Source organism: Peromyscus californicus, unplaced genomic scaffold (assembly GCF_007827085.1).
Source record: "Peromyscus californicus insignis strain IS unplaced genomic scaffold, ASM782708v3 Scaffold_7__1_contigs__length_154581171, whole genome shotgun sequence".
NCBI classification, from domain to species: Eukaryota; Metazoa; Chordata; class Mammalia; order Rodentia; family Cricetidae; genus Peromyscus; species Peromyscus californicus.
The window spans coordinates 79,661,434-79,689,008 of NW_026294595.1; the positions used below are offsets into that span (position 1 = coordinate 79,661,434).

The following is a 27,575-nucleotide window of genomic DNA, read 5'->3' on the forward strand; positions in this document are numbered from 1 at the left end:
ACGTGGCTTATTTTTTATACTACCTTTACTGTCTCTTTAAAGACTTTATTTTTTAAAACTATGTATTTGTTTCTATAACTCTATATATCATCTTTTTTGTCTCTTTCAAGCCTACGTATCTTTTACACACATTGTAAACTATTACATCTGAATCTGTCTTATTGTGAATCTATTGCCTTAAACTGCAGCAGCTGTGGCTGCTGGCTCCACCCACCTCAGCTTCCCAACATGGCCATGGTTTACCGCCAGCTCTGGGAGCTATCGGGGGTCTATGCTTTTAGCCAAGCAGCGTGTAGCCCAGAAACCTCCCCTTTTGCTCTGCACCAGCAAAGGCTAAATCCACCATGCAGCTCAAAGTGCCACTTGCAAAGGCCTCATTCCCGCCATAGGCAGGTCGAGCACGCACGCTAGGAACCCACCAGTAGCTCAAACCGGCAGCTGCCGCTCATTTGAGAGAGACAATTAGGAAGCTGTTTTTAGCTCCGTTTTAGAATCTTTTTTCTCAGTTTTTGGGTGGAAACTCTTGCCACCACGTTGGACGCCATTTGTAACTGGAGTTTTCCTGCCTGGCCCACAGTCAGGACAAACTCTCTCACCTGCCAGTCCCACAGCTACTCAGTCCCGACCAAGTAAACACAGAGACTTATATTGGTTACAAACTGTATGGCCGTGGCAGGCTTCTTGCTAACTGTTCTTACAGCTTAAATTAATCCATTTCCATTAATCTATACCCTGCCACATAGCTCGTGGCTACTAGAAGGTTAAAAGAAATCTATACCTGTATCTGTTTAAGTGTAATTTCTAAAGTTTATTGCAATTGAATTTTTTATTTTGTGGATGTGGGTCAGTGGGTGCTTTATGGAGGTTAGGACAACTTGGAACAGTCACTTTTTCCACTACAAGGGTCCTGATGATCTAACTCAGGTAATCAGGCTGCTGTGTGTGCGTTCGTGCCTGTGTTGTGGTAGAGTAGTCTCCTAATTCTCTGCCTACTCCTTTGAGGTGAATGCAGGCAGGGATCTGAACTCCAGTCCTCATGAATGCAAAGCAGGACTTAACTAACTTTAAATCATTTCTCCAAACCCTCCTCCTTTTAATCATTCTTTTATTATTATTTTTATTGTGTGTGTTTGTGCTGCTCATGCATGATGTATCTATGTGAGTGTATGGAGGTCAGAGGACAACTTTTCTAGGTTCCAGGTATCAAACATAGGTTATCAAGCTTGCATGGGAAGTGCCTTTGCTCTCTGGGTGATCTTGCCAGCCTCTTTAATAACTGCTTCTTATTTAATTTTAAGGTTTTTGTTTTGTTTCATTTCATTTTGTTTTTTAATTGTGTATGGGTGTTTTGCCTGTGTGTGTCTCTGTGTACCATGGGCATGCCTCGTGCTTGAGGAGACCAGAAGGCATTGGATCTCCTGAAACTAGACTTAGAGGTGGTTGTGACGCTCAGTATAGGTGCTGGGAGGTGAACCTCTCTGTAAGAGTTGCAAGTCCTGCTGACCACTGAACCACCTCTTAAGCAGTTTTTCACCCATGATTTGAGGTCATTTTAGGAGCTCTAATTTTTTCCCAGGCTTCTTTGTTTTTGCTCCCTGTTCATCCCCACGCCCCAGATAGGGTCTTCTGGATGCCTGGAACTCAGAGATCTGTTTCCCAAGTGTTGGGGATTAGAGGTGTGTCCTACTACACCAGGATATAATTACAGTTTTATACGTACCTCCAGACAAAACTTAACTGGTTATTTCAAATTTATTAATTTATTTTATGTTGGGGAGGGATTCCAGGGAGATCAGAACAGACCATCAGATCCCCAGGCATTTTGGAGCCATGTGGTCTAGGTGCTAGGACTGGAACTTGGATCCTCTGAAAGAACAGCAATTGCTCTTAGCTGCTGAGCCATCTCTCTAACCTCCTTGGGGTTTTGTTTGTTTGCTTGCTTGCTTGTTTGTTTGTTTTTGAGACAAGTTTTTACTTTAGCAGGGCTATCCTTGAACTCATTGTCATCTTTGTGCCTCCTAGATACTAACATTTGCAGGTATGAGCCATCATGCCCCTCCAAAAGTTTGTTTGGTTTATATGTGCTTCCTGCCAGTCTTCAGTCTTATTTTAGTCATTGTTAGGGAAATTGTAATACCTTAACTGTTTTCAATGACTCCAAATTTCATAATTTAACTGGTTCTTTCCAACATGGCTATTTAAATTATTACCAGTCTTACACAGCAGGCCAGTAGCTGTTTTCTTGTATAGTAGAATAAGTTGTTAGAAATGATATTCAGTGTCATATTCTTATTAAATTTTGGTCAGTGTTTTCTACCTGCTTCCCCTCACCTCAACACTGAGAATATCAGTATTAGTTATAGAATATTTCATTTCTATCCCATGGGATATATTTCATTTCTTTTGAGTGTCTAAAAAGTTATTTGACCCTTTTTATTTGCTAGTAAGCTTAGTGGCTACTACTGTCCTTTCATCTGTTACACACACACACAAACACACACACATACACACACACACTTTGGAGATAGAACCCAACTGTATATCCTTGGCTGGTTTGGAATTCACTCTGTAGACCAGGCTGGCCTCAAAAGCCTACAAAGATCCTCCTGCCTCTTCCTCCCAAGTACTTGGATTAAAAGGCATGTGCCACATGCCCGCCTGTTACTTTTAAATATGTTAATTGAAAATTTTAAATTGTAGTTAACTTTATTTAAAAGCTTATGAACAACTTAAGATACATCTCAGAATATTGTCTAGTTCTTATCTTTATTTTGGTAAATGAAAAATAGTGAGAATTTGGCTTTACCTTGATAAAATTGGTAAAATTTATATTTACTGGAAATTCGCCATTCTGATATAAAATGCTACTTTTATTATTTAATATTTTCCCATGCATTGCTGTATTGATCTTTTACATTACCAAATTTTAGATGTTTTAGTATGTGAGTGGGGCTGGTAGTCATTTTTTGTGAACTTTCTTTCTTTTTCCCTACACTAGTCATAAAGCTCTTGTATATATTAGTAAGGGATAATTTTAATTTAAATTGCAGCAGTCTTAGAATGTGTTGAGCAGGTGTGATGGCTCATACCTGTAATCCTAGTGCTTTGGATGCTGAGGCAGGAGGTTCACTAGCATTCAAGGTCAGCCTGACTACATAATGAAACCCTGATTCAAAAAAACAAAGAAAAAAATTCTTTTTAAATAAATTCCTATCTTTCAGTGGTTAAAGCTAATTTATTTACTTCTTTGGTTTTTCCAAGACAGGGTTTCTCTGTGTAGCTTTGGAGCCTTTCCAGGAACTCACTCTGTAGCCCAGGCTGGCCTCAAACTCAGAGATCCGCCTGCCTCTGCCTCCTGAGTGCTGGGATTAAAAGCATGCGCCACCACCGCCCGGCAAAGCTAATTTATTTCTAAGAAAAAAAATTTACTTCTCCCAGGCAATTTTATTCTAGAGAGATGACTTTCAGAACTTTCCTAGATTGGTGCTTGACTGAATTGTTTCTTAATAATTCATTTATAAAATGGGGGTGGTGTCAGGTGTGGTGGCACATGCTTTTAAAACCGGGACTTTAATTCTGGCAGAGACAGGTGGATCTCTGAGTTCAAGGCCAGACTGGTCTATATAGTGAGTTTCACTGCATCCAGAGCTACATACTGAGATCCTTTCTAAAAAAGGGGGGTGGTGATGGTAAGTGGGGTCTGATGGCACATGCCTATGATTTCAGCTGTTAGGAGGTTGAGATAGGAAGTCCAGAGGTGTTGGGGAGGGGGATAAAACTTACTTAGTATGTCAGTATTTGTAGATATTTTTGAGTATCACTTTTTTTTTTCTTTTTTTGGGGGGGGGCGTTCAAGACAGGGTTTCTCTGTGTAGCCTTGGCTGTCTTAGAACTCACTTTGTAGCCCAGTCTGGCCTCAAACTCACAGAGATCAGCTTGCCTCTGCCTCCCGAGTGCTGAGATTAAAAAAGGCGTGCACTGCCAATGCCCTGCTGTGTATCACTTTTCATTCTGATAAGCAGTAATATTCTAAACATCTTTAGTTAGCTGGTGGTGGTGGCACACGCCTTTAATCCCAGCACTCAGGAAGCAGAGCCAGGCAGACCAAGTTCCAGGACAGGCACCAAAACAACACAGAGAAACCCTGTCTTGAAAAAAATCCTTAGTTTTTTTTTTTTTTATGTGTATGTCTGTTTTGCCTGCATATATGTACTTGTGCCCATAGAGGACAGAGCATAGGAACTGGAGTTATAGACTGTGGTGAGCTGTCATTTGTATGCCAAGAACTGAACTCAGGTCCTCTAGAAGAACAGCAAGTGCTCTTAACTGCTAAGGGATCACTCTAGCACCGTTCTTTTCTTTTAAGAAGGGGTGTGTGTATGTGTGTGTGTGTGTTACCTGAGACTTCATGCATGCTAGGCAGACACTAACAATAGAGTTACATCTTACTTTTTTCATGTAGTTTTCATTATGTTGTGTATAAAAACTACAAATTGTGTCTTTGAAGTATCTTACATACAAATAAAGTCCATTTTTATTGAAGAAAAGTGATCACTCACTTTTTATGCAGTCATGGCTGTTCTTGAACTTGCTATGTAGACCAGGCTGGTCCCTCAGAAATCCTCCCATGTCTGCCTCTTCAGTGCTGGGATTAAAGACGTGTACCACCATGCCCAGCTATAACTTGTGATAAAGTATGCACTTCCCATAGTCTAGATAATGCCTTCCTCTTAAAATGATGTTCTAATACTTTGTGTTGACATTGGATCTAGAGATAGACATGTTATTCTTGACTTAATTTTGAGATTTTTAAAACAATAACTTCAGTTTGTTATTTTTTTTCCCTCCTTCAGGCAGCTGAGTATGTCCCAGAGAAGGTGAAGAAAGCGGAAAAGAAATTAGAAGAAAATCCATATGACCTTGATGCTTGGAGCATTCTCATTCGAGAGGCACAGGTTTAGTGATATAGGATTACATTTCCTTCTCTATGGGTCCAATCACACTACTTGATTCTGCAGTAATATTTTTATAGTCCTAACATTGTAAATGCTGTTTATTGGTTTTCAATTTTAGAATCAACCTATAGACAAAGCACGGAAGACTTACGAGCGCCTTGTTGCCCAGTTCCCCAGTTCTGGCAGATTCTGGAAACTGTACATTGAAGCAGAGGTTAATATTTTACTTATTTTTTCTTATATAGCATCTGGTGGGAATTACAACTTACACTATAGTTTTAGAAAAGAAAACAAGTTACGAGCGTAGTATAATCAGGACAAGGAGGATTTAAATGTCTCTGCCTTTATTTGTAAAATAGGTATGAAGGAGTAATTAAAATGACTTTTTGAAATTTGGGTTCACAAGCTGATGATTGTTGCATTTTGGAGTTGCAACAACATTAAAACAGTTTCAATGGTGTTGGAGTGCTTTAGCCTTTTATTTACTTGTCATGTGTCAATTTATTGCCTCCTGTGTCATTTATTTAGAACTCAATTTTCTTTTATTCCTATAACAAACTAATCCGAAAATACAGAAATGTTGGCTTAGTTTAATAGAATATTTTAAATGGTGAAATGAAACATTTTGGGGAATAATTATTTCACATTAATTTGATGAAAAATGCATGGTTTGTCAGTTTAAGCACTTCAATGATTTAAAGTTATCTTGCCATATGATAAAGATTACATTATATAGGAATAAGCTCATATGACTCAAACTTTTTAATCATATTTTACCCCAATGATATTTTGATTTTCTTTTTCCTTTTTGTTTGTCTTGAAGTCAGGCATGTTTACTTTAAGGTTCCATTCTTGATTATGATTTAAAAAAAAAAACAAACCTTAAACTGGAATTAACAGTCAAATCTACAATAAAATGTTAATGTGCCAATTGGCACTAAGTAATCAGAGAATGTAAATTAAATGGGATGGAAGGGAGAGATGGAAATAGCTGGAATATCCACATTAAGCTGAAAATGATAACCATTTCTTTCTACTTATGCAGTACTTTATTTTATAATATAAATCCCCAACATAAGTACTCTGTGGCTTCAACTGTTAATGAAATTTGGTGATCTGTGGGTCTCTTTTGGACCTCTGAAAGGGCTTTAACCATCAGTGGTACTGAATAGACTTTGTAGCACAGTATCACCTGTGATGCATCCTCAGAACAGTCCCAACCAGCAACATATTTAAACAGAGGCTACAGTGTACTCAATTGAATCTGTGCTATAGTTTAGATTGTATTATTTTGGAGGGAAGGAAAATTACTGGACAATAACAGGAACATTGTGTGTTTGTGAGTGTGTGTGTGTGTGTGTGTGTGTGTGTGTGTGTGTGTGTGTGTGTGTGTGTGTGTGTTTGGTTTGCATGTTTGTGTTTGTGTGTGTGAATGAGATTGTAACTTATGTGGAGTCTGATAATTTGACCCATAACCTTATCTTTAAAGTTTCATCACCTCTCCTCTGGAATCATTCTGTTCCTCTGTATATTTAAGTCATCAAGGTAGATGGGCTTGAAACTCAAACAGACCTTTCTCGTGTATGCTGAAGACAAATCTGCTTCCTATAACTTGATAAAACAAAGAACCAGGATCACTTACACCCCTTTTACTTTCTAGTCTGACTTTACAAACACATTAGTTTATATGTAAACTCACCAGAAACAAACATGATTGAAAGATAATTATTTTTGGAAAACAAAGTAGTGCCTTCTGAGTTCTGAAAATCTTTCTCCAAAATTCAGATACTGACTTTAAGTTCAGCTGAAATTGGCAATGAGGTTCTAATTCTGTAATTATAAACACACGAAAAGGGTTTTCTTGCTTTTTTTTTTCTCCCCGTTTCCTCCCTAAGTATAAGATACAAACTGTATTCTAAAAAAGAATTGTACAAAAGAATAGGTGTTATTCCAGAGGCCTGAAAGTTGTTTAAATAACAGATTTGTTTCATATAACAGTTCAGAGCTGTTAGGAGTTGCCTGGTTTGTTTAGTGGTAATGTTTGCAACTACTTTACACTCATACACACACAAATATGTATATATGTATGTATAAAACACAAACATAGAAATATGTATATGTATACAACTATTGAGAAAAAAAATGATACCAAATATGTGTGTTTAATTTTTTATATTTCTGGTTTAGATATTACAATGCTAAATTAAATGCTGGTTTCAGAAATGCACACCTAAGCTGTCTTTCTCATTTCTGGTTTACTCTGAATTTTTATTTTCACATTTATCTTTTGACCCACAAGAAGCTAAAATTTTCTTTGATCATGTCACTCGATGTGACCTTTATTTTTTTATGAAGACATATAACCTATTTACAGTACTTATAATACTATACTAACTGTTTTATAACATCCTCTGTGCACACTCAAGAAAATAAAGCTTTGTTAATACATTGTTGTAACTCAGTATTTCATGGTGGGGTATTTACGATGTTATATTTGTTTAATTCAGCTAAACTATTGTGTAGCTAAATATATTATATGTTTTTTTCCTACTAGAAGAAACATCTTAAGTAAGGGGGGAAAATGCTTCCCTTGAGGAAATTTCTTGTAAATTCTGCCTAGTCTGTTTCAATATAGAAGGAGCAAAAGAAAATAGTTTTTAAAATGATTTTCTAATTGGAAATATGAATTAAAAATGAGCCAGGCGGTGGTGGCACACGCCTTTAATCCCAGCACTGGGAGGCAGAGGCAGGAGGATCTCTGAGTTCGAGGCCAGCCTGGGCTACAGAGTGAGATCCAGGAAAGGCACAAAGCTACACAGAGAAACCCTGTCTTGAACCCCCCCCCCAAAAAAAAAGTATAGCAGTTATTTAGAAGAAAGTTAGCTTTTCTCCTATCAGTGACAGCATTATGTAAATTTACCTGTGTGAAATACATGCTTTAAAATGGGACCTTTAATTCGTTACTTAGACTATTGTTTTCCTGTTTTGTTTTTCTTTTTTGCTACAGTTTAAAAATATTGGAGGTAATATTCTCCTAGTGGATGGACATTGAGAATCAAATTGTGTATTTTTATAAAATTTGGAAATTAGATCAACATACTTAGCATTATATATAATACTTAAGATCATTTTTTTGTCCCAAGACCTTGAAATGTATTGCTTTTCTTGAATTCCATAACTTCTGCCCCAGAAGATTTAATAAGAAAAGCAAACAATAACATAAGTGTGTTATCAGGAACAGCATCTAAATCTGACTGCCTAGTTTTTATGTAAAAAAATTTTAGTGTATCTACAGCTTTATTGAATTCATATAATGTCTTAAGTGAATTCTAGGAGGTTTTTTTAGCTTAACAAATACAACTTTTACTTGTTTAATATTTTAGGGGATTCTAGCCACTATCAACCTCAGCTCTCTCTACAGAGCTATTTTTCCCAGGGATTTAATGGGTCACTAAGTTACCACGGAATTGAGCATTACACCATTTTGCTATATTCCCCTAAATTTCTCTCTCTCTCTTTGTGGTTTCTGTAGCTTTTCACATAATTAGGTGAACACTGACAACATGTAAGGTACAATATTTTATTATTCCAAGTGATTTGTCTTGAATTGATCCACATTCATAAGACTTTGCGAACGGAAGGATGTTCTCATGGGTAGCTGAAGGAGGAAGAAGTTATGCTGCTGGTAACAGCAGTGATGCACCTTGCTGTTTGTGAAAACTGCGATTTAATAAAGCATGTAGAGAGTTGATGGCTTTTCATTTAAAAATTTAAACATGAATTCTTTGCTCTATACTTGTTTTTTCTTTCCTTATAAATAGTAGGTTGTAAATTATAATTTTTTTACTTTCCTCAAAATAACCTTACTTGGAAAACTGAAGTGAACTCAAGATGGAACATGAGTGACTTAAATTGAAATAAACTTCTCCATTCTTGATTCTGTTTTAATGCCTTCACATAGCAGTTTAAATTACTGTATTACAATGTTTTGTACATATTGAGCAATGTAATTTTAACATACAGATAAAATTATGTAGACTGTGGAAATTTCTATATTTCAGCTTTATAGCCCTTTATTGAAAAATCTGTACTCTTCTTAGATCTACTTTTCCTGTTTGTAATAAATGTTGGTCTATGTCTGTGTGATTATTCAGATTTTACTCTAAAACTCTTCTTCTTAATCTACTGTTTCTTAAATGCATAAATAGAGAGAAAATAATAGGAACTACTTGCAACCACAACCACAGCTGCTTTGGATAATTATAGTACTGTTTTATACATGAAAGAAGTATTTTCGTATTTTTTATATTTTCATACTATTACAAATAGTAAATTATTTTTAAATTTTATTGAAGTACTTTCTTCCCCCCCATTTGTGTAGCACTGGTACTTAAGTATTGTTACTATTAGTAGTAGTCTATAGTTTTTTTTCTCTTGTGATCCAAGGCATTTCATACTATTCGCAAAAGACAGCTGTTTCTAAAGTTTCTTTAAGTAAAACCTATAGTTTATATCTTCTAGGAAATTTATTCTTTTCTTCTGACATTTGGTCAATCTTTTTTGGTTTTGTTTTTAGGTAATGTACTCTAATTAACTAAAGTTCTTTAAATTTCTCAACTTTAATTTCATACTCATTTATTTGTGTGTATGCATGCTCACACTTGTGCCGTCTCTTGCCTGTGGAGGTCACTGGACAGTTCCTCTCTTTGTACCATGTAGGGACCAGGAATCAGGCTCAGATTGTCAAACTTGGTGGCAAAGGAAAGCAAGTTTACCCCTTGAGCCATCCCATCAGTCCTGGATTTCTCAACTGTAAAGCAAAATTATAGTGCTGGGTGGTGGCTCATAACTGTAATCACAGTTGAGAGGCTGAAGAAGATTTGTTCTCACATACTCCAGGCCAGCCTGTGCTACTTACTAGTGATTTCCACCTCAGTCTGGGCTACAGTGAGAGACCTGTGCCAAAAACTCAAAAAGGAATCTGAAAATATATGAAAGGACTAAACTGATTTATGATGTATGTACATTCTAAAATCAGTTGGGAGAATTTGATCATGCAGTTTAAAGTTTTCCCGAAGGTAGTGTTTTAGCCTGAATTTCCACCTTTGTGGAATAACAGTACTTATTTTTTTTTAGCTTGTTACAACTATAGACATTAAGGTCATAGAGGATAGGGCTTTGAGATGGCTCAGTAGTTAATACCAAATACTGCTCTAATAGAGGAGTTTGGTTTTCCGAACATCAAGAGGCTCACAACTGCCTGTAACACCAGTCCCAGAGGATCAAAAGATCTCTTTTGGACTATAGCAGCAACTGCACTCATGTGCACATATCCCCAAACAGACACACATACATACAATTAAAATAAAATTAATCTTTAATATTTTTAAAAATATTTAGGTGTATGTGTTATGAATGTTTTGCCTGGTGTCCACAGAGGTCAGAAGAAATCATCATACTCCCTGGAGATGGAGTTAGAGGTGTTTGTGAGCTGCCCTATGGGTCCTGGGAACCAAAGTGTTATTTATGTATTTATTGACCTTGAGAGGGTAATTTTGGCATATGAGTTTCTCCCATCCCAGGAGGTGAAAATATATCCCAATATGGTATCCATGAGTAAACAAAAATGTTCAAATGCTTCACAATACTGTACTCAAATTCCATAGTTGGGAATAGAAATAATTTCAGCACAGAAAAGACTTAAGGGTCCTTGACACTGAGCACTTGGCAGTTGACTTTATTTTTTAGAAAAAGGCCCATGGAATCCCCCCCCCTTCCCTATTTTTCCCCCTTGAAGACATATCTCAGACTCTAGCATGCTGGAATTACAGGCATGTACCACCATGTTTTGAATGTATCTTTTTTTTTTTTTTTTTGGTGCAGCTCACTGCCCAGCGAATGTATCTTTTTAAAAGCTAAACTTTGGGCTAGTAGGATACAGGCACTCACACACAAGCTTGACAACTTGAGTTCAATCCCAGGTCCTCACGTGGAGAAAAGAAGAAAACCAACTCCAAGCTGCACAATGACTTCCACACTCAGAAAAGTAAATATTAATTTCTTTAATTCTACTTTGTGGTTTTTTTTTTTTTTTTGGTGGGTAGGTTTTGTTTTGTTGCTTATTTTGTTTGTTTACATTTTTTTGAGACAGGATGTGATTTAATTCAGGCTGGCTTCATGCTTAGCTTTGTAGCAAAGAATGACCTTAAATTCTTGTTCATTCTTTCCCCTAGTTTTACTCCCAACAGCTGGAATTACAGGAATATTCTACCACACTGAGGTGGATTAGTTTGTTTTTTAATTATTGTGTGAATGCCACAGCAGCAGAGGTCAAAAACTTGAGAGTTCATTCTCTTCCTCCACTGTGGGTTTCAGGGATTAAACTCAGGTTGCCATGTTTGTGTGCCACGCAATTTTACACTAGTGTCTCACTGGCCCTGGTCTATTTTAGACAGTATCACTCTGCCACCCCAGCTGGTCTTAAACTCAGAACAGCTCTGCTTCAGCTTCCCAAGTGCTGGCATAGTTCCCTCTACCCAGATAAGCTACATTCTTAGTGAATGTGAGCAACAATACATTAGCTTATTACTGAACTGTTTTTCTCTAAGAAAATTCCTAGCAGGAAAGTAGTTGGTTAATATAATAGATTGAAGTCTATGCATGCTCCCCCATCTGAACAACGATAGTGAATATTTGCCTTGACTACACCTTGTTAAAAAAAAAAGAACACCCGCTTTTCTTAGGCCCAGGGAAGCTTAATGGGGGTAGGTTTCCATTTTGTATGCCTGTGACTTCCAAAGGAAATTTTCCTGTTTGGAGTTGTTAATCAGTAATAGTTCTTAAAACATCCATGTCAAACACAAAAGTTGAAATGTGTTTTTGAAATAATGTGTTATGGGGGTTGAGGATTTAGCTCAGTGGTAGAGCACTTGCCTAGCAAGCGCAAGGCCCTGGGTTCGGTCCTCAGCTGGGTGGGTGGGGGATGGGATGTGTTATGATATTGAAAGTCAACAAAGTCCTAAAGTTGTATTTTCTTTTTTAAATCTTCAATCTAAATATTACTCCCTAAACATGTTTGGTGGTAGACATTGTACTTAGAAAATTTCACCTTTTGCGTATAATATATGACATTGTTTTTCTTTATTTTAAAATCCACACGTGGGAGATGGCCCTTTTTTATATGGTAATTTTTGCAGCCTTGTAATGGATTTGAAGAAACAAACAGTGCTGACCAGTCAATGATCCACCCAACACCTTAAATGCTGGACCGTTGGCATATTTAAAGCAAAGGATATTGTTTTAACTGTGAACTGTAGAGCGAGAAGATAAATGAGGTTTCTTACACATGAGTACATCAAATTGTTACCCTTTGGAACACGAGTCTGAGTTGTGTACCCCAGTATTGTGATTTGATGTTCTAACAATGAATACATGGTAAAGTATTTCTACCTGCCACTTTGGGAAGTTGAAGCCTTAGAGGGCAGTCAATTTTTATTTTTGTCTGGCTGAACATTCCCTTACCTTGTGAAAAGGTAATTTTGTTCTTTCCTACATAGTCAAGAGGGGCTCTGAGGTGTCTTATTAGGTGTTTGGTAACATTGTAGCTGTTGATCCAATGTACAGTCAGGGATAGGAATATGTGACTTCTTTGTTCACCATCACCACCCCTCTTTTGAGACAGGGCCTTACTGTATAGTCTAGGTAAGCTTTAAACTCTTATCTACTTACCTCCACGGTTAGGAGCTATTGTCTTTTTTTTTTTTGCTTTTGCTTTTGCTTTTGGTTTTTTGAGCTAGGGTTTCTCTGTGTAACCCTGGCTGTCCGGAAACTTGCTCTATAGAGCAGGCTGACCTTGAACTCACTGAGGTTCGCCAGCCTCTGCCTCCTGGAGTGCTGGGATTAAAGACGTGCACCACCACCACCTGGATCCTGTGGCAATTTTTTACTTAGTAAATTTATTGTTGGTTTTTAAAAATTGAAAAGTTATGTCTATATTTTTGTGTGTGGCTTTGCACATATGAGTGCAGTGACTGACCGAAGCCAGAAAGATAATATTAGGTCCCCTGGAACTGGAGTTACAAGCAGTTATGGGGCAGAGAAAGGAACTCTGCAACAGAGCACTAAGTGTTCTTAACCACTGAGCCCTTGTTCCATAACCTTTTAAAAGTCTTGGCCAGGAATAGTACTGTCTACCAGAATTCCAGCACTTAGGATGAAGAAAACAGGAAAACAAGTTGAAGGCCAAACACTGCCGTGCATTATATGGGACCCTTCTACCCCCATCCCCCAGAATAACCAAGGAGATGGCTCAGCCACCTGAAGATCTGAGGTCAGTATTCAGGATCCATGTGGTAGAATAAGAAAACAGATGCCCCAAGTTGTCCTCTGACTTGCACATGCATGCTTACCCTCCCCAATAAATTAAAACCCATCAATTTCAAAAGGCCAGCTTAATATCAGTGTCAAATTCTTAAGAATCTGAAAAACTTTAAGGACATGCCATGTTTTATTAAGAGAATCCCTTAAACTGGAGAAAATTAGTGGCAGCATTTTCCAGTAGCTAAGCTATGCAATGTTTTAAGTTTCTTATATACCATTCCTTCAATTGCTTTGTCAACCAGTATCATTGGTTATCCGTTTTGGTTTTGCATTGCAGTTAAGAAAATTTTGGGGGACTAGAAATGTCTCAGCAATTAAGAACACTGGTTGTTTTTCTAGAGGATGGGTTCAATTCCCAGTTCCCACATGACTGTTAACAATTGTAAGTGCAGTTCTAGTAGGTCTGGCCTGCAAAGGCTCCAGACATACAGGAGCCGCACAGACATAATGCCTGCAGTGCCCATACATATGAAATAAAAGTATTTGGATATTGTGATTCTCATAGTTGGAACCTGGTAGGTGACCAAAATGCTTAAAAAGCATTAGTACTTAGAGTTGACAGTCCAGATTATATAATGATCACAAAGTTTAATCTACTCTTGTGGCATAAAATGATTATTAAATTATTATTTTACTTTAGAAAAAATGGGCACTATTTTCTCCAGTGTTTAAAACTAAATGCCTCATGCCTCAAAAATGGAAGCTGTTTTTTATAGTCTATTTTAAAATTACTTTGAAATTACTTAATCTTAAATTAGATGAACATACCAAACACTCTGAACATATTCTTTGCTTTAATGGGCCAGTTTTTGTTTGATATTTTTTTCTTTTGTGGTATTTGTTTTTCTTTTTTCGAGACAGGGTTTCTCTGTGTAGCCCTGGCTGTCCTGGAACTTGCTCTGTAGACCAGGCTGGCCTCAAACTCACAAAGATCAGCCTTCCTCCACCTCCTGAGTGCTCAGGTTAAAGGTGTGCACCACCGCCCAGCATTTGCTGTGAAAATACTTGTTAAGGAATGATAAGAAAAAGGAATCTATTCAGTGCCCTTGCAGTTTGTTTCTGAGTATTTTCAGTCCTTGGATACAAGTGCAGAATCTGCACATTTAGAGGACCCTGTAATCTCGGAGGCTGAGGCAGGAGGATACTGCCAGGTCTACAGAGTGAATAACAAGGCCAGTCTGGGCTATTTAGTGAGACTTTGTCTCAGAAAGAATGAAGTAAGCTGGGATTGTAGTTCAGTGATAGTGTCCTCTAGCCTTGGGTTCAATTCCAAATACTCAAAATGAAGTGTGTAAACAAGCATAGTGGCCTTAGTTCTCGCACACAGGAGGCAGAAGCAGGTGCAGTCCTGTGATTTTTGAGGCCAGTCAGGGCTATGTAGAGAGACCGTGTTTCAAACATGAAAATTATGTGTGTTAACATTTAATAAGTATTATTATTATTCATCCTTTGATGCATAGGTATATAATTTTTTTGAGATACTTGATTTAAGCAAAGCTGGGGATTTAAATTTAATAATTCTAATTCCTTAACGTTCATTGTCTGCTCTCAGTTTTCTTGCCAGAATTTTTTATTAACTGTTCATTTAAGTCTCGAAATTTTGGGTTACACTTAAAAACTAGATTACTCAAACACGTAACACTAAGGGCATGGGCCATTATGCTAGTTTACACATTTCAGAGTATAGTAATTAACATGCAGGCTCAAATTATACTTTATATTAGAACGTTTTATTGTTATTGCCTTAGCTATATAGCCTAAGCCTCCCAAATGCTAGGATTACAGATATGAGGATACAGATATACATATACTTGCTTTATATGTCTTATCTCAAGAATTCTTAGTACTGTTCTGCTTACTCTACCCCCCACCCCTGACATCTTCATTGTAAATATTGATATGAGGGAAGAGGTAAGCACTCTTCTAGTCCCCGGTGTACTTTTTTTGAAATGAAGATTGATTATTTTTCTCTAAACATACTTCTCTCATATACTCCCTGTTTGTTTGTTTTTTGAGGCAGGATTTCTTTGTGTCGCTCTAGCTATCCTGGAACTCTATAGACCAGGCTGGCCTCAAATGCAGAGATTCTCCTGCCTCTACCTCCGAAGTGCTAGGATTAAAGGCCTCTCATGCTTATTTCTAACACAAGAAAGTATTATTTAAACCCTCCAAGTGATAATAGTGGCTACTTCTGAGATTACATTGTTTCCATTTTTTCTTTAGATATTTACTTCTATAGGATTCTAAAAGGCCATTATGATATTTTACATTTTAAGTTGTTTATCTGTAAAACAACTTTGAGTTCTGTTTTCTAAATTTGAAGAACTGTATAATTTTCCTTTTAATAATAGTGGCTACTTCTGAGATTACATTGTTTCCATTTTTTCTTTAGATATTTACTCCTATAGGATTCTAAAAGGCCATTATGATATTTTACATTTTTGGTTTTTTCGAGACAGGGTTTCTCTGTGTAGCTTTGCACCTTTCCTGGAACTCGCTTTGGAGACCAGGCTGGCCTCGAACTCACAGAGATCCTCCTGGCTCTGCCTCCCGAGTGCTGGGATTAAAGGCGTGCGCCACCACCGCCCGGCCTGATAGTTTACATTTTAAGTTGTTTACGTGTAAAACAACTTTGAGTTCTGTTTTCTAAATTTGAAGAACTGTATAATTTTCCTTTTAATATATTTAATGATGTTTATTCCAAAACTATTTTTTGAGGTAGAAAATTATGAGCTGGACAGTGGTGGCATATGCTTATAATCCCAGCACTGTGGAGGCTGAGACATAAGGATTTCTGTGAGTTGGAGGCTAGCTTGGTCTACAAAGCAAGTTCCAGGACAGATGTTACACAGAAAGACCCATGTCTTGAGAAACAACAACAACAAAAAAATTAGAGAATATATGTATAGTTTGTAACTTTAAAGACTGTGTAGCTAGGCAGGACTGAGGTGGTGGTGCACACCTTTAATCCCAGCACTGGAAGGAAGACAGGCTCTCTTGAGTCCAGGCCAGCCTGATCATCGTGAGTTTTAGGATATCCAGAACTAGGTAGTGAGACAGCATAGAATTGTGTTTTACAAACTCAAGTCTGTGTTTTTGTTTGTGGTTTTATTTTTGGTTTGTTTGCATGAAATCGTAGTCCTTAAAAGAACCCTAATAAGGTGGGGGTTTCAGTAGAATGAAACGGGCACTTTCTGATATGTTTGTGTTAGTTGTAGTCAGATAAAATTGTCTCTAGCCTTTAAAATATTTTCCAGTAGCACAGTTTACTGTTGGTTCCAAAGATTGTTAGAAAGGGCATTTATCTGGGCAGTGGAGGCACACACCTTTAATTCTAGTACTCTAGACAGAGGCAGGCGGATCTGTGTGAGTGCAAGGGCTGCTACAGAGGGAAACCCTGTGTGGGGTCCTTGTGTTTCTCAAACCTTACACATTCTGTATATTTTCCGAGGTTTTACATAGCTGTAGGTACATCGTGAATGATGCATCATTTAAATTTTTTGCTTTCACTTTTTGTCAAGGGAGGATGGAAAAATTTGTAAGTTATAAGACTTTTCACTATCTACTGAATAAAAATGTGCTAGATGTTGTTATTTGCTATGCACATCTTTGGTGTAGAAGACAGAAAATATGGAGAAGGCAAGTCAAGTCAGTCCTCTTAAACAAGATTTATACACTGAAGTTTATGTCGGAAATTAGCTGAGGATCCTTGGCAAAAAGGCCTTACTGAAGGAGAGGGAGAGAAGCACGCTTTATTTGAAGCCCTCGACTGGCTTTGAATTCCCACTCTTCATGTCCCTAGCTCTGAAGTGCTGAGTCATGGGGATACACCATCCCTGGTTCAGCTTGGCATTCCAGTATTCTATATAAACTGTTACAAAAGTTGTCTTTGTTTAAGACAGAATCTCAGCTGGGCTGTGGTGGGCAGCACTCGGGAGGCAGGTGGATCCCTGGGTTTCAGGACAGCCAGGACTGTTACACAGAGAAAGCCTGTCACAGAAAAAAAAGACAAGATCTCACTGTAGCCCTGCCCCAGTGCTGGGGTGAAAAGCAGATGCCTCCATGAGAGTTTTCTTAAGTACAAGAACATGAGCTAAATTGTTGGCATTGAAGAAAAAGAATGGGCACGAGACATTTAAAAATGCTTAAAAGGTAACAAGGATGACCCCAGCTAAGACTCCAAGCAACAGTGGAGAGGGTCCCTGAACTGGCCTTCCCTATAATCAGATTGGTGAGGACCCTAATTGTCATAGAACCTTCATCCAGTCACTGATGGAAGCAGATGAGCACTGGGTAGAGCTCCAGGGTCCAATCAAAAGAGAGGGAGGAGGGGGCTATATGAGCAAAGGAGTCGAGATCATGATGGGGAAACCCACAGAGACAGCTGACCCGAGCTAGACTTGGAACCTGCATGGGCCTGAACTAGACCCTGTGAATGTCAGTGACAATTGTGTGGCTTGGGCATTTTGTGGGGCTACTGGCAGTGGGACCAGGATTTATCCCTAGCACATGAACTGGCTTTTTGGAGCCCATTCCCTATGGAGGGATACCTTGCTCAACCTTGATACAGCAAGGAGGGGCTTGGTCCTGCCTCAACTTGATATGCCAGACTTTGTTGACTCCCTGTGGGAGGCCTTACCCTCTCTGGGGAGTGGATGGGGGTGAGTGGGAGGAGGGGAGAGAGGGTGAACTGCTTGGAATGTAAAATGAAAAACTTAAATAAAAAAATAGTTAATAAGGTGAATAATTTTGTTACAGAAAAGTATTAAGTAGAAATAATTCTGAAAATAGTCATGCAAGTTTAGAAGTTAGGTAATGGAAAATTACTGTAAAGTTTTTGTCCTTTTTAAAGAGTTTTTTAATTGTATGTATGTGTGTTTTGCTTGCATGTATGTCTGTGCACAACATACATGCAGTGCCTACAGAGGCCAGAGGAGGGCATGAGATTCCCCTGGAACACGTGCTTGAGAATCAAACCCAGGTCCTCTAGGAGAGTAGCCTGTGTTTTTAACCACGGAGCCATCTTTCTAGTGCCTATTTACTGTCCATACGCTGGTCCATCCATCATCATCTTGTCTACCTACCTATCTTATCTAGTTTTTTGGTTGGTTTGTTGTTTTTGTTGGGGTTTTTGTTTGTTGTTCTTGAGACAGGGTCTTACTTTGTAGCTCTGGCTGTCCTGGAGCTCACATTATAGACCAGGATGGCTTCAGACTCACAGAAATCCGCGTGGTTCTGCCTCTGGAGTGCTAGAATTAAAGGTATATACCACCATGCTTGTCCCACTATTCAGGTTTTAAAGACAAATTGTATGTTGGTTAGAAATTCTTACTTGGTTTCAGTTTTTACTTTTAAGTATAAAAACTAAGAAGCTATAAAAACTGGGTTCCTCCTTACTTGTATTTATGTAGCTTGAGAAAAACATGAATTAATATCCCAAAGTCTTATATTTTGAGAGAAGAAAATTTCATTTTTATAGGAGCTGCCAAGTCTAAAGAAACCATTCTGTCAGTATCTAGCTGATCCATTAACACAGTTTCCAAGTATGCTTGTTACACAGAAAATAAATAGTTCATTTCTTGTAAGCATTTTTTATGATTTATTTTTATGTGTACCAAGTGTGCAGTGCCCACAGAGGGCAGAAGAGGGCATGAGATCACCTGGAACTGGAGGTATAGATGGTTGTGAGCCACCACATGGGTTCCAGGAACTGAACCCAGGTCCTCTGGAATAGCCAGTGCTCTTGGCAAGTGAACCATCATCCCAGTCCTGTTATATGCATTTTATTATTGAAAAAATAGTATACACTGAATGGGACAGACACTGAAGGAGCAGGAACCAAGATGAAAGCATACCAGTTGTTAGTTTTTTCTTTTCTTTTTTTTTTTTTTTTTAAAGATTTATTTATTATGTATAGTGTTCTGTCTGCATGTATGCCTGCACACCAGAAGAGGGCACCAGATCTCATTACAGATGGTTGCGAGCCACCATATGGTTGCTGGAAATTGAACTCAGGACCTCTGGAAGAACAAACAGCCAATGCTCTTAACCTCTGAGCCATCTCTCCAGCCCTAGTTTTTCATTCTAGTAACAAAAATTGAAACCTAACTGTAAACCTGCAGCTGTACTGAGGTCTTCTGAAATACATGAATATCTCTGGATTACCTGAAGACCTACAGGGTACCCAAGTAGTGTGGCTAAAATTAAGAGAATTGAAAGCACAGTAGTGCTTTACAAGTAGTGGTTTCCAAGTTCCTGTCAGAAAGTGAACTTGATAGATCAGATTCCAAATTTTATTGCTTCATAATATTAAAAGATTTTGAGAAAGGTTGCCTCATTAAACAATGTTATTGATGAGGGAGTTGTTAATGAGAATTATACTGACATTGTAATGTGTATTCATTTTGGAATAGGGTCTCACTATATATCTGACTAGCTTGGAAGTCAAACCAAACTAATCTTAAATTACCTATCTGCTTCTGCATCTCAAATCCTGGGATTAAAGGTGTGCCACCATGTCCATGCTATATAGTTTTCAGAAAGAACCATGTTATGTGAAGTAATAACATTATTTAAGGTAGTAGAGTCCGTAAGAATTTGATTTCTGAATTCATGAGTGTCAATTTTTTTGAGAGTGACTGTAGCCCTGGCTATCCTATAAAGGCCTGCTTGCCTCTGCTTCCCACATGCTAGAGTTAAAGGCATGTACGAGTGCTGGCTCTTGATCACATTTAGTTACTTTCTAGAATATCCAAAAACATACTCAGGATTATATTCCAAGTAAGTAGAAATGGTAGAGGTAGGATTTTGAATTTGAGCTTGCCTATAGTATATGGTAAAACCCTGTTTTATGAAAGGGAGCAGGTATCTTTGCCGGAATATTACATGCCTCCAAATCCTAAGTTTTAATTTATTTATTTATTTATTTATTTATTTATTTATTTATTTTTTTTTTTTTTTTTTTTTTTTTTTTTTTTTGGTTTTTCGAGACAGGGTTTCTCTGTGTAGCTTTGCGCCTTTCCTGGAACTCACTTGGTAGCCCAGGCTGGCCTCGAACTCACAGAGATCCGCCTGGCTCTGCCTCCCGAGTGCTGGGATTAAAGGCGTGCGCCACCACCGCCCGGCCTTAATTTATTTTTTACATTATGTATATGGGTATTTTGTCTGCATAGATGACTGTGCACCACATATGTGCTGGGTACTCATAGAAGTCAAAAGAAGGCATCAGATTACCTGGAACTAGAATTTCCCATGGTTATAAGCTGTCATTTGAGTTCTGAGAACCAAACTGGTTCTTTGCAAGAACAGCAAGTGTTCTTAACCTGTGAGCACCTTTCTGGCCCCAATCATAAATTTTAATTTCTAAAAATTGGAATATAACTGTTTATAACAAAGTTTCATTTTTACTGTTATAAAATTTTATGTGGCTAATACTTTTAGTGATAACATACAGATCTAGAAAAAATACTATTTTTTATACTTGAGCATTAAAGAAACTTTAAAAATGTTTTTAAATTTAGTTTTAAAATTAAATCTAATGATTTAGTGTCTATGTGCACGCTCATAAGCAGTTGAATAACCGAGCACACATGTAGATGTCAGGACAATCTACCAGAGTTGTCCTCTCCTAGGTTGTCTGGCTCAGGGTTAGGTGCCTTTGTCTACTGGACCATCTCATGGGCCCTACAGGCTATTCTTTTCCATTTAGAATTATAAAAAGTATGCATGTGGATGGGGGGGCTGGTATTTTGTAAGATTATGTAAGATTTTTTTTTTTTTGGTTTTTCGAGACAGGGTTTCTCTGTGTAGCTTTGCGCCTTTTCCTGGAACTCACTTGGTAACCCAGGCTGGCCTCGAACTCACAGAGATCCGCCTGGCTCTGCCTCCCGAGTGCTGGGATTAAAGGCGTGCGCCACCACCGCCTGGCAGATTTTGTAAGATTTTTTAAGGGTTACTAACCTAAAATTCCCAAACTGGCTGGTTGTGATTTTGAGATTAAATTCTTTACTGGATACAATAAAATTTATCTACACTGAAGTAAAAATTCTGAGGTAATTGTATATGTACTTACAAAAACTTGAGCTCATGGGTTGATTTGCTGAATTAGAGGATAGCCATTTTAACTTTTTTCCCATCCCTTTGACAGGTATGACTAATATTGCATATTTCCATAATGCCAATATGTGACCCATGAGTGAAAAATTGTTAGGGCATTTATATTTTCAAAAATATGGAAAATATGGGTCTTAGCCAGGCATGGTAGCACACACCTCTAATCCCAGTGCCCAGAAGGTAGAGGCAGGCAGATTTCTGTGAGTTTGAGGACAGCCTGATCGACATAGCTGTCCAGGACAGCCAGAACTACATAGAGAGACTCTGTCTCAAAACAAACAAAGGATCTGCAAGATTCAGCAGATCACAGTGCTTGCCACTGTGATGATTTGAGTTCAGTGGAACTGACAAGGTGAGAGAGAACCAACATCCGTTGTTATCCTCTGACCGCATACCATGGTTCAAGTGCCCAGATTCATACATTAGTTAATTTTAAAAAAAATATATATATATATATATTTTTCGGGTGGCGGTGGTACACACCTTTAATCCCTGCATTCGAGAGGCAGAGCCAGGAAGATCTCTGTGAGTTCGAGGCCAGCCTGGTCTACAGAGTGAGATCCAGGTCAGGCACCAAAAATTACGAAAAAAAAAATTTATATATATACATATACTTATTTTATTTTAAACATAACATTTAGATTTCACAAAAATCTAAAAGAATAGCTTTCAGTTTTACAGAAAAGCATTGGAAATTTAATATCATTTGCCTTTGTTTTTAATTCTTGTAAAAGCTTTTAATCTAAACCTTTCACTTAGGCATACTAAACATTAAAAATATCAAATTACTGGTCTTATGAAAGTTTTTTAGTGGAAAAATGTATTTGGCTAATTGAATTTTGTTAAACCTTAATTTTTTTACCTTTGGAATTTTACTATCTCAAGAACGTTACATAGAGTGGTTGTTTGTTTTCCAAGACAGTTTGCATGTAATTTGAGGGCAATTGATGTTAATAAAGTGTACTACAGGAGAGTATTGGGTAACGAATTAGAGTACTCATCTTTTTCTGAAGTTAAGCTGCTGGGTGGAGTGTTAAGAATATCTTAAAGGCATTGAAGAGTTTTCAGTACAACAAAGAATTCCAAAGACCACAGCATCGCTGGGAGGAAAATGGAAAAGAAGCTCCAATATAGGAGTGGATAAACTTTGTCTTGAGAATTTGCCAAACCGGGAGAATCTGAGCTGCAATTTGAAGTCTTCTGCACTCTAGTGAAGTTCAAGACCAGCCTTCGTTGGAGGTTGGATGGCATGTCTCTTCCCTTAGAGCTCTGTGCTAAAAGACTACACTTAGAGTGACAACAGGGAACCAGGACTAAGTCTATGCCATTTTACAAATGGAAAAGGATGAGGAAGTTCCTTTGGTCTGGAGAATGGAATAGGGGAAGTCCTGGAATGTACCAATGAGACCATTTAAAACCATGTAACAGTGTTACATGGATTACGTATTGTGAAAAAGATTCAAACCATCAGTTTAAGGGGACTCAGCCTAAATTGTGATACTGATGCTTGGGTAATCATTTATTCAAACTTCAGAGGAGTGCACCTTCATAGGAGGCCTCAAAGATTAACTCTACAGATGCGAGACTTGGAACATTTTGGTTATTTAAGCATGTAAAGAAACTGCCTGTAGTAGCTACAGACCTCCAATTATTTCAGAAGTGAGAATTGAGTTAGGTTAACAGGAATCCAGTGTGGAGCTTTAAAAGACTAAAAACAAAACATTTCTTGACATTCTAGACGTAGAAGAGAGACTCAAAGGCAAAGCAGAATTTGAAGAATTTTCTAGGATTCTAGACACAGTCAACAGATTCATGATACTTACTGAATCCCGGAAAAGATTGAGGGTGAGGGAGAGCTACCCCAAGACATACAAGAACAAAAGTTAACAGCAACAAAAAGCCCTCAGAAGTAAATGAATACAAAATGTCCATGACCCTCAGACTGAAGGCAGTTAGCTTGACACCTCACAGCAAAAGAGGAAGCAAGAACACAGTGTTGCTGCCTCTTCGGTTTGCTGAAAGAAGACAGCTGGCCAGTTAACAGTTCTCAAGTTATGAGATGGAGTATATTTCTTGTCAAAGTTAAAAAAATACATTTGTGGACATCCGCAATAGTATATAACAAACTAAAAGGATGTGTGTTCTGCATATGTGTGTGTGCTTAATTTACGTAAAGAATAGAGACCATTAATAATGCATTGGATTATCCTTACATTTGTGGGTTGCTTTTGTTATTTTTCCGCTGGGGATTGAATTCTGAACCTTGTGCATGCTAGGTGTGTACACTACCACTTAAATATTAATATTCTCAGCTAGTACACTTTAAATTCAATTTTTCTTTTCAAAACAAAATTTATTATTTTTAGCTTTTTGACGTAGTCTTTTACTCTGTCACCCAGGCTGGCTTCATACTATATAGCTAAGGATGGCCTTGAGCTCCTGATCCCCCTTGCCTATATCACATGTGCTTGGATTAACAAATGTGTAACACCATAAACATTTTATATGATGCTGGTGATTGAACTCAGGCCTTAGGGCATGTTAGACATGAACTTTACTAACTCAGCTACATCCTCTGCTTTTTTTTTCCCCCTCCCTTTCTTGAGACAGGATTTTTCTTCGTGGCCCAAGCTGTCCTTCAACTCAATCTGTAGACCAGGCTGGCTTCGATCTGCCTGTCTCTGCTTCCCGAGTGCTGGGATCAAAGATATGCATCACCCCTGCCCAGCTCCTGCTTGACTTTTAAAAAGCATTTTTTATTATTCTTAGGTTATTTATGTATGTAGTTAAGTCAGTAGGTGTATGTGCATATAAGTCAGGTACCTGCGAAATACAGAAAAGGTTATCAGATCCCTGAAGACAGTGTGGATACTGGAAACCCAAACTCCAATCCTCTACAAGAGCAGTATGTGCTCCTAACCTTTGAACCGTCTCTCCAGCCCCTTGACTTTCTTTTTTTTAATGTATGTGTGTATATGCCACATGTGTGTGGGTGACTGTGGAGGCCAGAGATTGTCTGATCTAGATCCTTATGTGTCTGCTGGAAACTGAACTCAAGTTCTCCATAAGCAAGTATTAACCACTGAGCCATTTCTCCAGCCCAACTTTTGGCTTTTATTTTTAATAAAAGATTGTAAATCTGATTGGTTGATTTATTTATATGTGTATGTACATACAGTGTATCAATGCTGTATCTGGAGTTTAAAGGGTAGCAACTTGGAGAAGTCAACTGTTTTCTACCATGTGGGTTGTAGGACTTGAACTCAGTTCTTCAGGCTTGGCAGCAAGCACTCTTACCATTGAGCTATCTTATTGTCCCTTGTAAATTTTATTTGATTGATTTAATCCCTAAAGTTTGTGGTTTGTCGAATCAGGCATGTAGTTTCTTAAAGATGTTGACTGAAATTTCATTTATTTTTGAAACAGTGAACCTCGGGCTGACCTTGAATTTGTTTTGTTATCCCAGCTGGCCTTGAACTCTCATCCCCCTGTATCAGGCATCCAAGTACTGAAAATATAGGCTGATGTCACTGCCTAGTTTTAATTCCAATAGATGTTTAGAAGATAAGCGTAATCTTTCCCTAAAGTAAATGCCATTAGGTGCTGGAGACATGTCTAAGTTTAGGTGTTTGTTACACAAACCTGAGGACTGAAGTTTGGATCCCCCAAAACCATCTAATGCCAGATGCAGTGTCACATGGGAGGTGGAGACAGAATTCCCAGAAACACAGGTTAGCTAATCAAATTAAGCATTGACAGACAAAAGACCCTATCTCAAGGTGGAAGGCAAAGACTGGCACCAGCAGTTGCCCTCTGATCTCTACTTTGGACACCATGGCATGTGCACCTGCATATAAACATGAACATACTAACATGTTAACATAAAAGTTGAACTGTTACATCCTTCAAATTTCAGTATGTATAATTTATGTTTTATTTCTTCTGTGCATTCTTAAAAGTTTGTGTAATAATTGTTTTGAGAACTGATTGACAGTATGTTTAATACATTAACATAAAAAATTAACTAGGCATCATAGTACATACCTGTAATCTATCTGCTTGGGAGGCTGGCTGGAAGAACCCCACTCCTGCTTGGGCTACATAGCAAGTTCAAGGTCAGGCTGGACAAAATAAAAGTCATAGGCAGGAATGTACCTTACTGGCAGAGTGCTTGCCTAGCAAGTTCAATCCCAAGTACCACAAAAAAAAAAAAAAAAAATAGAAACCCAAAAAAAGGTATGTAGCTCCTAAAGAAAAGCTTTAAAATAAGGAAATAAAGAAGGCACCTACAATGGAACCTTCCACAGTAACATTGTTGAGTTTCTCAGGAACTTTAAGGTGTCTAATGTGTTCACATGCATTCTTTCTTTATTTTTACCTTAATAGATGAGTATTTCATTGTGGGGTTTTAGTCTGCCTGCACATCTGCATCACGTGTGTGTCTGCTACTTATGGATGCTAAAAGAGGGCATCAGCTTTTCTGGAATTGGAGTTGCTGGGAATCTGATCCAGATTATCTGGAAGAACAGCTCTTAAGCACCGAGCTCTCTCTCCAGCCCCAAATGTGGATATTTTTCTTAGCACACAGTATGCTGTTTTTTATTTACTTTCTTCTGTACTTCAGAACATTAAATGCTTCCACAGCTTTTTTTTTTTTTTTTTTTTTTGGTTTTTCGAGACAGGGTTTCTTTGTGTAGTTTTGGTGCCTTTCCTGGATCTCGCTCTGTAGACCAGGCTGGCCTCGAACTCACAGAGATCTGCATGCCTCTGCCTCCCGAGTGCTGGGATTAAAGGTGTGCGATACCACCGCCCAGCCACAGCTTGTTTTTTTTTTTTTTTTTTTTTTTTACAGATATTACTGCAGTGAATAATTATACATCATCTCTAGTTTTATGAATATTTATAGATTAAGTTCCTAGAAGTGTGGGGCTTGAGAGATGGCTCAGTTGTTAAGACTTGGCTGCTATTGCAGAGGACTTGAATATGATGCCCAACACACAACCATCTGCAACCCTATTTTCAGGGGTTTTGACACCCTCTTCTGGCTTTAAGGATGCACATGGTACACAAACACATTTAGGCAAAATACCCATGAATATTTCTTTTTAATTACTAGAAGTAGAATTGTTCTATCAAAGAGTCAGGAAGATTTATCAGAACTTTCCAAGTCCAAGTAGTTTTCCATTCAGGCTGTTAAAGTTTTAAATCCCAGGCCGGGCGATGGTGGTGCACGACTTTAATCCCAACACTTGGGAGGCAGATCTCAGTGAGCTTGAGGCCACCCTGGTCTACAAAGTCCAGGACAGCCAGGACTGTTACACAGAAACCCTGTCTTGAAAAAAAAAAAATTCAAATTCCAACTCTGATAATCTTTGAAAGCATCTAGTTTCCAAAGTCATTTTTAGACAATGTTATTATACCTTTTAACTTTTGTCAGTCCTTTTGAGTAAAAAAATTATTTCACATATATGAAATTGTCAGAAAATAAACCTGGTAAATTTGGAGGTCATTTCAGGGAAATTTTTGTTTGCATTTCTGTTATGAGGAAGATTGAACATATTTTCATATGTTCGAAGTCTTTCGAATTTCCAATTGCCAGTTTATCTTAGTTCATTTTCCTCATCTTTTCCTCCATATTTGCACAAAAACATTGGGTAAGTTAAAGAGAACTTTTAACTTTAGTACAATTTGTTATTTAGAAGTTTGAGGTTTTTTTGGAGGTGGAGGGGGCAGAGGGTTGAAATGGTCTCAGTTGAAGCAGGTCTGGAACTCTCACTATGGGGAGAGGGTGATCTTGGACTCCTGGTAGTCTTGCTTCTACTTCCTTGGTTCTAACTTTGCAGGCATGTACTGCCATGCTTGGCTTCCAAGTTCAAATACTTCTGGCAATATCTAAATCATCAGTGTGTTACCGTGTATATTGCCTTTGTTTTTCTAAGGTCGGTTGTGGGAGTGATCAGTATAGTTTAAGATAAAGGATCAATGTTTCCTTTTGTTTCAGTATATTTATTGATATTCTTGAAATATTTTTCAGCTACATGTTTTGTATATAAATTTCTGTTGGTCAAACCCCTAACTTCCTATGCTTGAATTTTTTTAAAAATTATTATAAATTGTATGCGCACACAC

At 37.9% G+C, this 27,575-nt stretch overlaps 1 protein-coding gene across 2 annotated transcripts in view; it reads left to right on the forward strand.

Moving 5' to 3' along the window:
• The window catches only part of Cstf3 (cleavage stimulation factor subunit 3), an 86,263-nt gene that overhangs the window by 14,364 nt on the left and 44,324 nt on the right, over nt 1-27,575 (forward strand). For both annotated transcript variants that reach the window (XR_008215106.1, XM_052724603.1), the window contains exons 2-3: nt 4,854-4,955; nt 5,074-5,169. Coding sequence is in view for 1 of the 2 variants with exons in the window: in XM_052724603.1 (XP_052580563.1) it covers nt 4,854-4,955; nt 5,074-5,169 (198 nt within the window). In the remaining variant the exon portion in view is untranslated. The remainder of the gene's footprint in view (nt 1-4,853; nt 4,956-5,073; nt 5,170-27,575) is intronic.